Source organism: Bufo bufo, chromosome 9, assembly GCF_905171765.1.
Source record: "Bufo bufo chromosome 9, aBufBuf1.1, whole genome shotgun sequence".
NCBI classification, from domain to species: Eukaryota; Metazoa; Chordata; class Amphibia; order Anura; family Bufonidae; genus Bufo; species Bufo bufo.
Window position 1 is genome coordinate 11,280,489 of NC_053397.1, and position 13,049 is coordinate 11,293,537.

Sequence of the window (13,049 nt, forward strand, 5' to 3'; positions counted from 1 at the left end):
CCATAGTCTCACTGCTCTTACAGTAAAGAGTCCATAGTCTCACTGCTCTTACAGTAAAGAGTCCATAGTCTCACTGCTCTTACAGTAAAGAGTCCATAGTCTCACTGCTCTTACAGTAAAGAGTCCATAGTCTCACTGCTCTTACAGTAAAGAGTCCATAGTCTCACTGCTCTTACAGTAAAGAGTCCGTAGTCTCACTGCTCTTACTGTAAAGAGTCCATAGTCTCACTGCTCTTACAGTAAAGAGTCCATAGTCTCACTGCTCTTACAGTAAAGAGTCCATAGTCTCACTGCTCTTACTGTAAAGAGTCCATAGTCTCACTGCTCTTACAGTAAAGAGTCCATAGTCTCACTGCTCTTACTGTAAAGAGTCCATAGTCTCACTGCTCTTACAGTAAAGAGTCCATAGTCTCACTGCTCTTACTGTAAAGAGTCCATAGTCTCACTGCTCTTACAGTAAAGAGTCCATAGTCTCACTGCTCTTACAGTAAAGAGTCCATAGTCTCACTGCTCTTACTGTAAAGAGTCCATAGTCTCACTGCTCTTACAGTAAAGAGTCCATAGTCTCACTGCTCTTACTGTAAAGAGTCCATAGTCTCACTACTCTTACAGTAAAGAGTCCATAGTCTCACTGCTCTTACTGTAAAGAGTCCATAGTCTCACTGCTCTTACAGTAAAGAGTCCATAGTCTCACTGCTCTTACAGTAAAGAGTCCATAGTCTCACTGCTCTTACTGTAAAGAGTCCATAGTCTCACTGCTCTTACAGTAAAGAGTCCATAGTCTCACTGCTCTTACAGTAAAGAGTCCATAGTCTCACTGCTCTTACAGTAAAGAGTCCATAGTCTCACTGCTCTTACTGTAAAGAGTCCATAGTCTCACTGCTCTTACAGTAAAGAGTCCATAGTCTCACTGCTCTTACAGTAAAGAGTCCATAGTCTCACTGCTCTTACAGTAAAGAGTCCATAGTCTCACTGCTCTTACAGTAAAGAGTCCATAGTCTCACTGCTCTTACAGTAAAGAGTCCATAGTCTCACTGCTCTTACAGTAAAGAGTCCATAGTCTCACTGCTCTTACAGTAAAGAGTCCATAGTCTCACTGCTCTTACAGTAAAGAGTCCATAGTCTCACTGCTCTTACAGTAAAGAGTCCATAGTCTCACTGCTCTTACAGTATAGAGTCCATAGTCTCACTGCTCTTACAGTAAAGAGTCCATAGTCTCACTGCTCTTACAGTAAAGAGTCCATAGTCTCACTGCTCTTACTGTAAAGAGTCCATAGTCTCACTGCTCTTACTGTAAAGAGTCCATAGTCTCACTGCTCTTACAGTAAAGAATCCTCTTCTATGTTTGTGTACAAACCTTCTTTCCTCCAGACGCAGAGGATGTCCCCTCGTCACAGTCCTGGGGATAAATAGATGATGGGAGAGATCTCTGTACTGACCCCTGATATATTTATACATAGTAATTAGATCTCCCCTCAGTCGTCTTTTTTCTAAAGTGAATAACCCAAATTTTGATAATCTTTCAGGGTACTGTAGTCTCCCCATTCCAGTTATTACTTTAGTTGCCCTCCTCTGACCAGTGATGTGTAAAGTGGTAGGACTATGTTCTTATCACGGACATCTATGCCCCTTTTGATGTAACCCATTATCTTTTTGGCCTTGGCAGCAGCTGCCTGACACTGGTTTCTACAGCTTAGTTTGAAGTTCACCAAAATTCCTAGATCCTTTTCCATGTCAGTGTTTTACCCAGTGTTTTACCATTTAGTATGTACGGGTGACTTGCATTATTCCTTCCCATGTGCATAACCTTACATTTCTGCCCAAGCCTCCAATCCATCCAGATCCCTCTGTAGCCGTATACTGTCCTCTGTAGTATATATACAGTATACTGTCCTCTGTAGTATATATACAGTATACTGTCCTCTGTAGTATATATACAGTATGCAGTCCTCTGTAGTATATATACAGTATACTGTCCTATGTAGTATATATACAGTATACTGTCCTCTGTAGTATATATATATATACACACAGTATACTGTCCTCTGTAGTGTATATATACACACAGTATAATGTCCTCTGTAGTATATATATATACAGTATACTGTCCTCTGTAGTGTATATATAAAGTATACTGTCCTCTGTAGTATATATAAAGTATACTGTCCTCTGTAGTATATATATATACAGTATACTGTCCTCTGTAGTATATATAAAGTATACTGTCCTCTGTAGTATATATATATACAGTATACTGTCCTCTGTAGTATATATATATACAGTATACTGTCCTCTGTAGTATATATATATATACAGTATACTGTCCTCTGTAGTATATATATATATACAGTATACTGTCCTCTGTAGTATATATATACACAGTATACTGTCCTCTGTAGTATATATATATATACAGTATACTGTCCTCTGTAGTATATATATATATATATATACACACAGTATACTGTCCTCTGTAGTGTATATATACACACAGTATAATGTCCTCTGTAGTATATATATATACAGTATACTGTCCTCTGTAGTGTATATATAAAGTATACTGTCCTCTGTAGTATATATATATACAGTATACTGTCCTCTGTAGTATATATATATACAGTATACTGTCCTCTGTAGTATATATATATATATACAGTATACTGTCCTCTGTAGTATATATATACACAGTATACTGTCCTCTGTAGTATATATATATATATATATATATACAGTATACTGTCCTCTGTAGTATATATATATATATATACACACACAGTATACTGTCCTCTGTAGTGTATATATACACACACAGTATACTGTCCTCTGTAGTATATACACAGTATACTGTCCTCTGTAGAGTATATATATATATACAGTATACTGTCCTCTGTAGTGTATATATAAAGTATACTGTCCTCTGTAGTATATATACACAGTATACTGTCCTCTGTAGTATATATACACAGTATACTGTCCTCTGTAGTGTATATATACAGTCAGTCCTCTGTAGTGTATATATACAGTATACTGTCCTCTGTAGTGTATACAGTATACTGTCCTCTGTAGTATATACACAGTATACTGTCCTCTGTAGTATATATACACAGTATACTGTCCTCTGTAGTATATACACAGTATACTGTCCTCTGTAGTGTATATATACAGTCAACAGTCCTCTGTAGTGTATATATACAGTATACCGTCCTAGTGTATATACAGTATACTGTCCTAGTCTATATACAGTATACTGTCCTAGTGTATATATATACAGTATACCGTCCTCTGTAGTGTATATACAGTATACTGTCCTCTGTAGTATATATACAGTATACTGTCCTCTGTAGTATATATACAGTATACTGTCCTCTGTAGTATATATACAGTATACTGTCCTCTGTAGTATATATACAGTATACTGTCCTCTGTAGTATATATACAGTATACTGTCCTCTGTAGTATATACACAGTATATTGTCCTCTGTACTATACACACAGTATACTATCCTCTGTAGTATATATACAGTATACTGTCCTCTGTAGTATATATACAGTATACTGTCCTCTGTAGTATATATACAGTATATTGTCCTCTGTAGTATATATATATACAGTATACTGTCCTCTGTAGTATATATACAGTATACTGTCCTCTGTAGTATATATACAGTATACTGTCCTCTGTAGTATATACACAGTATACTGTCCTCTGTAGTATATATACAGTATACTGTCCTCTGTAGTATATATACAGTATACTGTCCTCTGTAGTATATACACAGTATACTGTCCTCTGTAGTATATACACAGTATACTGTCCTCTGTAGTATATATACAGTATACTGTCCTCTGTAGTATATATACAGTATACTGTCCTCTGTAGTATATATACAGTATACTGTCCTCTGTAGTATATACAGTATACTGTCCTCTGTAGTGTATATACAGTATACTGTCCTCTGTAGTATATATACAGTATACTGCCCTCTGTAGTATATACACAGTATACTGTCCTCTGTAGTATATATACAGTCTACTGTCCTCTGTAGTGTATATACAGTAGACTGTCCTCTGTAGTATATATACAGTATACTGTCCTCTGTAGTATATATACAGTATACTGTCCTCTGTAGTATATATACAGTATACTGCCCTCTGTAGTATATATACAGTCTACTGTCCTCTGTAGTGTATATACAGTATACTGTCCTCTGTAGTGTATATACAGTATACTGTCCTCTGTAGTATATATACAGTATACTGTCCTCTGTAGTATATACGCAGTATACTGTCCTCTGTAGTATATACACAGTATACTGTCCTCTCTGTCCTCTGTACTATATATACACACAGTATATTGTCCTCTGTAGTATATATACAGTATACTGCCCTCTGTAGTATATATACAGTCTACTGTCCTCTGTAGTGTATATACAGTATACTGTCCTCTGTAGTGTATATACAGTATACTGTCCTCTGTAGTATATATACAGTATACTGTCCTCTGTAGTATATACACAGTATACTGTCCTCTGTAGTATATACACAGTATACTGTCCTCTGTACTATATATACACACAGTATATTGTCCTCTGTAGTATATATATATATATACAGTATACTGTCCTCTGTACTATATATACACACAGTATACTGTCCTCTGTACTATATATACACACAGTATACCGTCCTCTGTAGTATATATACAGTATACTGTCCTCTGTAGTATATATACAGTATACTGTCCTCTGTAGTATATACACAGTATATTGTCCTCTGTACTACACACACAGTATATTGTCCTCTGTAGTATATATATATATACAGTATACTGTCCTCTGTAGTATATATATACACAGTATATTGTCCTCTGTAGTATATATATACACAGTATACTGTCCTCTGTGGTATATATATACACAGTATACTGTCCTCTTCTGTGTCAAATACTTTACACAGTTTAGTGTCATCTGCATATTATTGCCATGCAGAAATCACAGTACTACACCATGGAACACTAATAGTGTTGTAATAATCCCACCATACAGTGCCACATCACAGTGCCCGCAGCACCCACATCACAGTGCCCGCAGCACCCACATCACAGTGCCCGCAGCACCCACATCACAGTGCCCGCAGCACCCACATCACAGTGCCCGCAGCACCCACATCACAGTGCTCGTGTGTCTGGGGGTTTAGAGCAGCTGGTGCATAATGGTGATATGGCTGTAGCCTATACAATATCATCAAACCTCCCAGTGCTACAGCACCAATGTATAAATCCGCCCTATAGCCTCCTAACAAGGACAACCACGCCAATGTCACCCGCTTGTAAATGAGACCCAGAGGGCGTATCTCTGGACTAAGAGCAGATTCAGGAGAGCGGGGGAGATTTACAAAACTGGTTTAGTTACCCGTAGCGACCAATCAGATTCCACCTCTCATTTTTCATCACTCCTTTGGAAAAACGAAAAGTGGAACCTTATTGGCTGTCAATGGGGCAGCGCAGATTTTGAAGGGGTTCTGCACAACTAATGTAAATTCTGGTGCAGAGAACAAGTGGGCCCTGTTTGTGGTGCCCCCTCCCCATAATCTGCCCGCACTCATATCCATGCACCCCAGTGTCTTCCTACACGCAGCCTCAGCCGCACTGTTCCCTGTGGCCTCACCTGCATACTCAGCTCTGGCCTGGTTCTTAAAGGCACAGGACCCCTTTTTAATGCAGTGCACAGAGAAATGTTGAAGTGAGAGGCAGGTGCACCTGAGATGGTCATCAGAGCTGATTGTCAGGTGTATATAAGGTGCATGAGCTGCAGCGGAGCCCAGAGGACTACTGATCAGGAGGAAGCATGGCCCCCAAGAAAGTGGCTGCTGCTGCTGCTGTTGTTGCAGTATCTGCTGAAGAGAAAGTGGCTGCTGCATCATCTTCTGCTGAAGAGAAAGTGGCTGATGACCCTGCTGCAGGTGAGGAGACTTGGAGAGGGGCTTGATTCATGTGGGATTATATAGGAGGTGTAGGCAGAATAAGGGTTTAGATGTTGAGGCACAGTTCACATGTAGCTGATTTAATACAGGTTTTTTTTTGTGTGGAGTCTATGCTGAAAATCCACTGGGCAATGCCAGGCAATGGGTATCTGGGCTGTGTGTAATACTCCTCCTCACCTGTAGAGGCTGCTGTAGCAGATCCCAGCTTACAGTGCCTGTACCAGTCCCCTGGTTGTGGTGGCTCAGCTTCATGGGGTGGTCTATGATGGGGCAACCTTCAAATAACTGGACTGTCCCAGTCTCCTAAATTGACCAAGGTTAGAAACTGTGCTGCACTTGCCCACAGGTTGTCTGGTATTGCATCTCGGCTCTATTGAGGTGCATGGTGCTGAGATGCAATACTGCACTCAACCTGTGGACAAGTGTGGCGCTGCAGCCATGACTAGTGTGTAACCCCTTTTTAATTAAACTATCTGCAGTGAAAACTAAAGTAAAACCCAAAGTGACAAAGCTAACCACCACGGGCCACCCCACAACACTTGCCATGGTGGTGGAGGTTCTAAAGAAGAACTCCGAGCGGAAGGGGACGTCGGTACAAGCCATCCGCAGTCGTATCCTGGCCACACACCCCACCGTAGACCCTGTGAGGCTCAAGTCCCTGCTGAGATCTGCTCTGAACAAAGGGATTGAGAAGGGTATCCTCATCAGGCCGCTGAACTCCATCGCAACAGGGGCCACTGGCCGATTCAAGGTAAGCGAGCTGATGTTGGAAGGACCCCTGAAAATCTGAGGTTTTACTGGTCTATTGCTGTGAAATTGGGGGATGATGGGGGTTATACTTTACTTGACAGCTGGCGAAACCTGGACCAAAGTCAAAAGCTGGAGAGGGTGACAAAATGTCTGAGAATGTGGATCCCAATGAGCAACCAAAGGAGAAAACTAAGGAAAAGGCCAAGAAGGTGGTTAAGAAGGTCCCCAAGAAACCGAAGGTGGAGAAAGAGGAGACTAAAGGTACCTGGGTACTGTGCCCCCAGTATAACATCCCTGATGCTATAGGGGGTAATATGGTGGTGGGCTTCCATTGGTCATGGGGCATTGATCTGGATATTAAGGCTACTATTAGTCTGACTTTATTTCTTTCAAGGAGATGAGGTGAAAGCGACCAAGAAGGAAAAGATGCCTGAGGTGAGGAACCTGTAGTGCAATGTGGTTGCTGTCATGTACGCCCAGCCGGGACCTCCAATTAGTGGCTGGTGCAAATCTACAACTCCCAGCCTGCTCCACACTGGGGGTTGTAGTCTTGCAATGGTTGGAGGTTAGATCTTGGGTGCCATGGGGTGGAACATGGTTACTGGAAACCAAGATGACTAGCCTGTCTGTGTCCAGGTGAAGCCTAATGATGTTCCAGCTGGAAGCCCAAGGGGAGGGGGTGAAGCATCTGTAGAGGGTCGTTGGGAGGCAGTAGATCCAAAGAATCTGTTAGATTACATTGACAATTAAAGGGGTTTCCAGGACTATCTAACATGGTGGCTGGCTTCCAGACATGGCACCACCCTCTCCACACGTTGTGTTCTTACAGCTCACCTCCATTAAAGTAAATGAGCTGAGCTGCTGTACCAAACATGACCTGTGGGCAGAGGTGGAGCTGTTGTAAAAAAAAGTCATGGTCAATGACCTGTATTCTCTTCCTTTAAGGCCAAGGCAAAGGCCGCTGCCAGTAAACCGAAGAAAGATGCTGCAGAGAAGACTGACAAGGCCCCGGTGCCCGCCAAGAAGCCAAAGTCCAAAACACCGGCTGCAGAGGAAGGCACGAAACCCAAAAAGGAACCGGCCAAGAAGAAGGCGGAGCCCTCCAAGGCAAAGGACTCAGAGGAGAAACCGGCAGCTAAAGATGGCAAGAAGGGGAAGAAGTGACAGCGGGAGGGCAGAGGGGCTTTTATCTTGTGTAAATGTGACTTTAAATTCAGAATAAAGCTTTAATATAATGTGAGGTTGTCCTGGTGCCTCTTTGGCAGTCTGGGCATCTGCCCTGGCACTGCCTGCTGTCAGAACTGTGCTTAACTTGCAGGTGTCATACATAATTTGTGAATGCAGCTTTTGCTGTGACTGGAGTATATGGCTGGTGTTCTGTTACTTTCTGCAGAAAGCTTCACTGCTGGTTCAGTCTCTGCACCGGCCAGACCCAGGAGTGATGTGGGTGCTGCTGGGAAAAGTGACTGCCGCTTTGGGAGTAGAAATGTAATAAAGTATCAGACTTTAAATATTTAATTACAAAGAACACAATGTCACCATAGACTTTAATACATAAAGGGATCTGGCATTATATACATCTACATACAGTGTGCATAATCGCCTCGCTGTGCGGGCCCCTGCCACCAGAGGCATTAAAGGGTTAAAGTCTGAATTTCAGACCCTGATCTACTGCTGCCCAGTTACTCTGTGGAGGGTGGTGGTTGTTGTCCGGACGGATTATCCCAGAGACATACTTGAGATTGTCAGTCTGTGTTCTCCAGACTGGGGTAACAATAGGTAGTGCCATTCTCTGCATGGAAGTGTCCCACAATGCATTGCAGGTGAGATTGGTGGCACTTGATTAAAGCTTGAGGGGTGCAGGCTTGTGGTGCCTCCTCTGCTCGGTGGGTAGACCCTGAACAAGTCTGTGCAGTGCGGAGAGGCAGTCTACTGTGCTGTCTACTCAGTGCATACATCGCTTCTGTCCTTGAAGGTGGCAGAATCCACACGAGGATGGAGTCGGTCTATGGCACTTGATCAGGTGCAGAGACACTGGAGGTTTTACCACTTGTGTATACATCACTTAACTACAAATCGGACAGGTGACCATTGATTGCTTCACCCACAGAACCAGTGACATTACTGGACACAGTAATGTTATGGGATTCCTGACACCCTGGATGTTCTAGGTTGACAACCTTGAACTTATCACAGACCCTTTCACTCCCCTAGACCACAAGGGAACTTGCAAATTCTCCTTTTACTCCCCTAAAACATCAGGGCATCTGCAGATTACCCTTCTGCTCCTAGACCACTAAAGAATTTGCAAGTAACCCTTCTACTCCACTAGACCACCAGGGAATTTTGAGACTAGGGGCAAAAATGGCGCGTAGTGGGCCCTGCCTTGTTTTATTTAATAAAACCAGCTCTGGGCACTGACTACAGGATGACCATGTCCTCTCCCCTTCATTGATATATTGCATCGTTATTGGTTCAGCCCCATGTGATGGCTGCAGGTCCACGGTGCTCGATCAATCTGCTCAGCAGATCTTCACCGCGTTCAACATATGGCTGTTATATATTAGTGATAGGTTTTTGTGATGGCATCCTGGATTGAGCAGCCATATTTAAAAGGCTAGGCTGGAAGTTTGCAAGATTTGAGGATTTATCCGCTAAGAGCAGCCATCAATGGTTTGACCTTCTGCTCAAGAGAAAAGGGCATGGAAGCTACAAAATTCATCTGGTCAACGACAACTACATTTCAAATGATGCAAAAGCAGTCCTACAGAATCACCAGGCTTAGTCGTCGTCCCCCCCCCCCCCCCCCTTAGCTGGAATGGATTTGAGTGTACAGTGACAAGCTCCACATGTTTCTTTCCAAGGGTTAAATGGTGTCACTAGATCCTGGAGATCACTGCACTCCCTGTAAGTATGCTGAGATCTAGGACTATAAGGCACTCGCAGAGTGATGGGTGTATATGAGACCCGAAGTCAGAGTTACGGACCCGTAACTCCAGTGGTTGTGCCCTTGCAGCTTTGATGCGTTTCGAGGACAATGGAAGAGTCTTTCCAAGAAGGGATGTGAAATGCCCCATGGGCCTACAGTAAAGGGTTAAATATTTTGTGACTGGCACAATGAGTATGTCCAGAGCATAACCCAAAGAACCCAACACTTCTTGGTCAGCTGATGGCCGAGAATGTCCTTAAGTGGCCAAGTCTTGAAATTTCCTCGAGTAGATGTGGTGGGCGATGACTTCTAACCCTCTTGAGCCTGCTGTCTGTAGAGTCCAGTGCACACCTTGAGGGTCATTGATATCTGCCATCTTGGAGGTGGCGAGTAGTGCCATGATTAGAAGTTCCACCAACACCAATTCTGCAACAAGACCTTGGCCTTCAGAAGAAGCTGGGGATTCATCCCGACCCTTCTACGCTTCACTGCTGCACGTGTAGATATCGTCCTCCATCAGGACAATCAGTTGCTCAAACTTGTGCTGCAGTTGGCCTCGTCGGGTGATGGGATTTGTTTCCAGGGCGTTGACGATCTGCGGGGCAAGAAGGTAAAGACGGGTCACGGCCTGGTAACAGTAGAGTGTTACGGAGCGGTTTTTGGCGCTGCTTACCTGTGAGCGGTATTTCTTGGCATACTTGTAGATTTCGGCCAGCGCCACGTTGGTGTTGAACTTGTTTTGGTATTTCTATGGAAAATGGGGAGAAGATGTAGGAAATGTGGATGATGCCATCTCATGGCAGGGCCTAGGTGTCTCATGCTCCTCTCATGGAGCCGTCACTTACCCGCGACTCCTCGGCCAGGTGGGCGTTCATCTCCTGCTCGCTCAGGGGGCTCATCTCCTTGATCTGACGGTAATATTTCTGCACAATCTTCCTGTATTCGGGAATCTCCTTGGCGTAGAGCAGTTTGTTGGTGGGTGAATCCTTGGATAGGTTCAGAAGACATACATTTTAGTAGAGACTATGACGGGGGGGGGGTCACCCACAAATGTGACGCCCCCATAGACTATATGCTATAAAGTTCTCCTCTAAACAGCAGCACTATCATCCTTTTGGGGGGGGGGGGCCCCCATGGACAGACTCGCTGACAACCCCTCCTCCCTGCGCTCTCACGAGGTCTCCTGTGTGTGGTCTCTTGTACTGTTAGTCTGCAGTCTTTTGATGTCCCCCCCCAGAGGCGCTATCCTGCAAGTATTTATCTTTGTAGGTCGCTGAACCCTGGTCACCGAAAACATTCCCAGCTGTGCAGCGACCTCCGGAGGCCCAACCCACAGTGCAGGCAGAAAACACCCGCGGGTAACGGGGAGCCCGTCACATGTGGCCGTCGTCTTTGCTGAACTGTAAATAAAGTTTGGGCTCTGGGTTGCGCCTGCGCCACCATGACACCTGTGTGCAGGGAAAGCATCTCACAAAGCAACAGCATCAGAGTGCAGACACTTGGACGCAGCTTTGGATGTGAGCGGAGTATAAGAGAGGACAGCACTAGATAATTAAAGCAAAAGTGCTCAACTTTCTGTGCAGACTTCACTTCTACAGTGAAGTTCAAATGTAATGAACCCCTAGTCGTATATTACAACCCCCGATATACGTGACTAAGGCTGCGTTCACACGGGCGAGATTTCCGCGCGGGTGCAATGCGGTAGGTGAACGTATTGCACCCGCACTGAATCCCGACCCATTCATTTCAATGGGGCTGTTCAGATGAGCGATGATTTTCACGCATCACTTATGCGTTGCGTGAAAATCGCAGCATGCTCTATATTCTGCGTTTTTCATGCAACGCAGGCCCCATAGAAGTGAATGGGGTTGCGTGAAAATCGCAAGCATCCGCAAGCAAGTGCGGATGCGGTGCGATTTTCACGCACGGTTGCTAGGTGACTGTCTGTACACTGTATTATTTTCCCTTATAACATGGTTATAAGGGAAAATAATAGCATTCTGAATACAGAATGCTTAGTAGAAGGTCAATTGAGGGTTAAAAAATAAAAAAAATTAACTCACCTTGTCCTCTTGTTCGCGTAGTTCTCCCGGTCTTTAGTTCTTTAAAAAGATGAACTATGGGCTAAAGGACCTTTGATGACGTAAGATCACATGCTCCAATCACATGGTCCATCACCGCGGTGATGGACTATGTGATTGGAGCATGTGATCTTACGTCATCAAAGGTCCTTTAGCCCATAGTTCATCTTTTGAGAAGTAAAGAAGAGACCGGGACTTACGCGAACAAACGGAGAAGGTGAGTTAATTTTTTAAAAATTTTTTAACCCTCAACTGATCACCTACTATGCATTCTGTTTTCAGAATGCTATTATTTTCCCTTATAACCATGTTATAAGGGAAAATAATAACATCTACACAACACCGAACCCAAACCTGAACTTCTGTGAAGAAGTTCGGGTCTGGGTACCATAGTCGGTTTTTTATCACGCGCGTGCAAAACACATTGCACACGCACGATAAAAACTGAACAACGGAACGCAATCGCAGTCAAAACTGACTGCAATTGCATTCCTACTCGCGCGGGTTTGCCGCAACACATCGGGATGCATCCGGAACTAATCCGGACACGCTCGTGTGAACCCAGCCTAAGTCTCGAATAAAGCCCCACTCTACATATCCGCTCTATCGTCGGCAAATGTAATACATCTTACCATTATAGCTCTTTTCATCCTTTTTTCCCCCCTTCTTTTTTCTAGTACAATCTAATATTTTTAAATGGAAACCATCAGCAAGCTGATGTTGACAGATCTGTTGCAATCAGAAATATAGTGTATATATATATATATATTAATCCGGCTGGATGTTCCTTGTGTTAATAAGTGTCAGATATTGATGAGCTGGGCCATTTTTGGCCTCCCTAGAGTTCTATGTAATTGGAATCTAAATCAAACCATTCCTAGGACTACTATCCTACTTGCTGACGGTTTCCATATCGCAACAGATTAAACATAAGCAGCATAAGAGTTGATGAATGTCTATTGAATATAGTCGTCTGAGGTCTGTGACTGGCATCGAGGGGACACGTGAACAGCAGTAGATGCGGGTTTGGGGCGCTCATAGGAAAGAAATGAACAAAGCCGATCCGTTCTACCCCTGAGACGTTAAAGGCTTAGTAAGAAAATCTACAAGACGCTCGGCGCTGTCCACGCGCGATGCCGTCTCACCTTGCCCAGCTGCATGTCGGAGATGGAGCAGGCGTCGATGAAGGCTTGGGCGATGACCGACAGGCAGGCGTCCATGTGGTCGGACTTCTCCATGTCAAACACAAATTCTGGATTTTTCAGGATATTCACCCAGAAGCGCAGGGGGAGACTGGAGGATAGAGA

The 13,049-nt window shown here is 43.7% G+C and overlaps 2 protein-coding genes across 4 annotated transcripts in view; one reads left to right on the plus strand and one right to left on the minus strand.

The window, feature by feature from the left end:
- The first annotated feature begins 5,846 nt into the window (after positions 1 to 5,846).
- LOC120979390 (protein B4) lies at positions 5,847 to 7,896 on the plus strand. Its single transcript, XM_040408114.1, has 5 exons — positions 5,847 to 5,961; positions 6,462 to 6,733; positions 6,834 to 6,993; positions 7,127 to 7,167; positions 7,678 to 7,896. Exons 1-5 carry the CDS (start codon positions 5,847 to 5,849, stop codon positions 7,894 to 7,896), a joined length of 807 nt encoding a protein of 268 aa, XP_040264048.1.
- Positions 7,897 to 8,231: 335 nt separating this feature from the next.
- PLXND1 (plexin D1) overlaps positions 8,232 to 13,049 on the minus strand; it is an 83,686-nt gene continuing 78,868 nt past the window's right edge. For all 3 annotated transcript variants that reach the window (XM_040408358.1, XM_040408357.1, XM_040408359.1), the window contains exons 33-36: positions 12,888 to 13,035; positions 10,507 to 10,647; positions 10,335 to 10,409; positions 8,232 to 10,256 (exon numbers count right to left, since the gene is read on the minus strand). In XM_040408358.1, the coding sequence (XP_040264292.1) occupies positions 10,140 to 10,256; positions 10,335 to 10,409; positions 10,507 to 10,647; positions 12,888 to 13,035 (481 nt within the window). In that variant the 3' untranslated portion in view covers positions 8,232 to 10,139. The remainder of the gene's footprint in view (positions 10,257 to 10,334; positions 10,410 to 10,506; positions 10,648 to 12,887; positions 13,036 to 13,049) is intronic.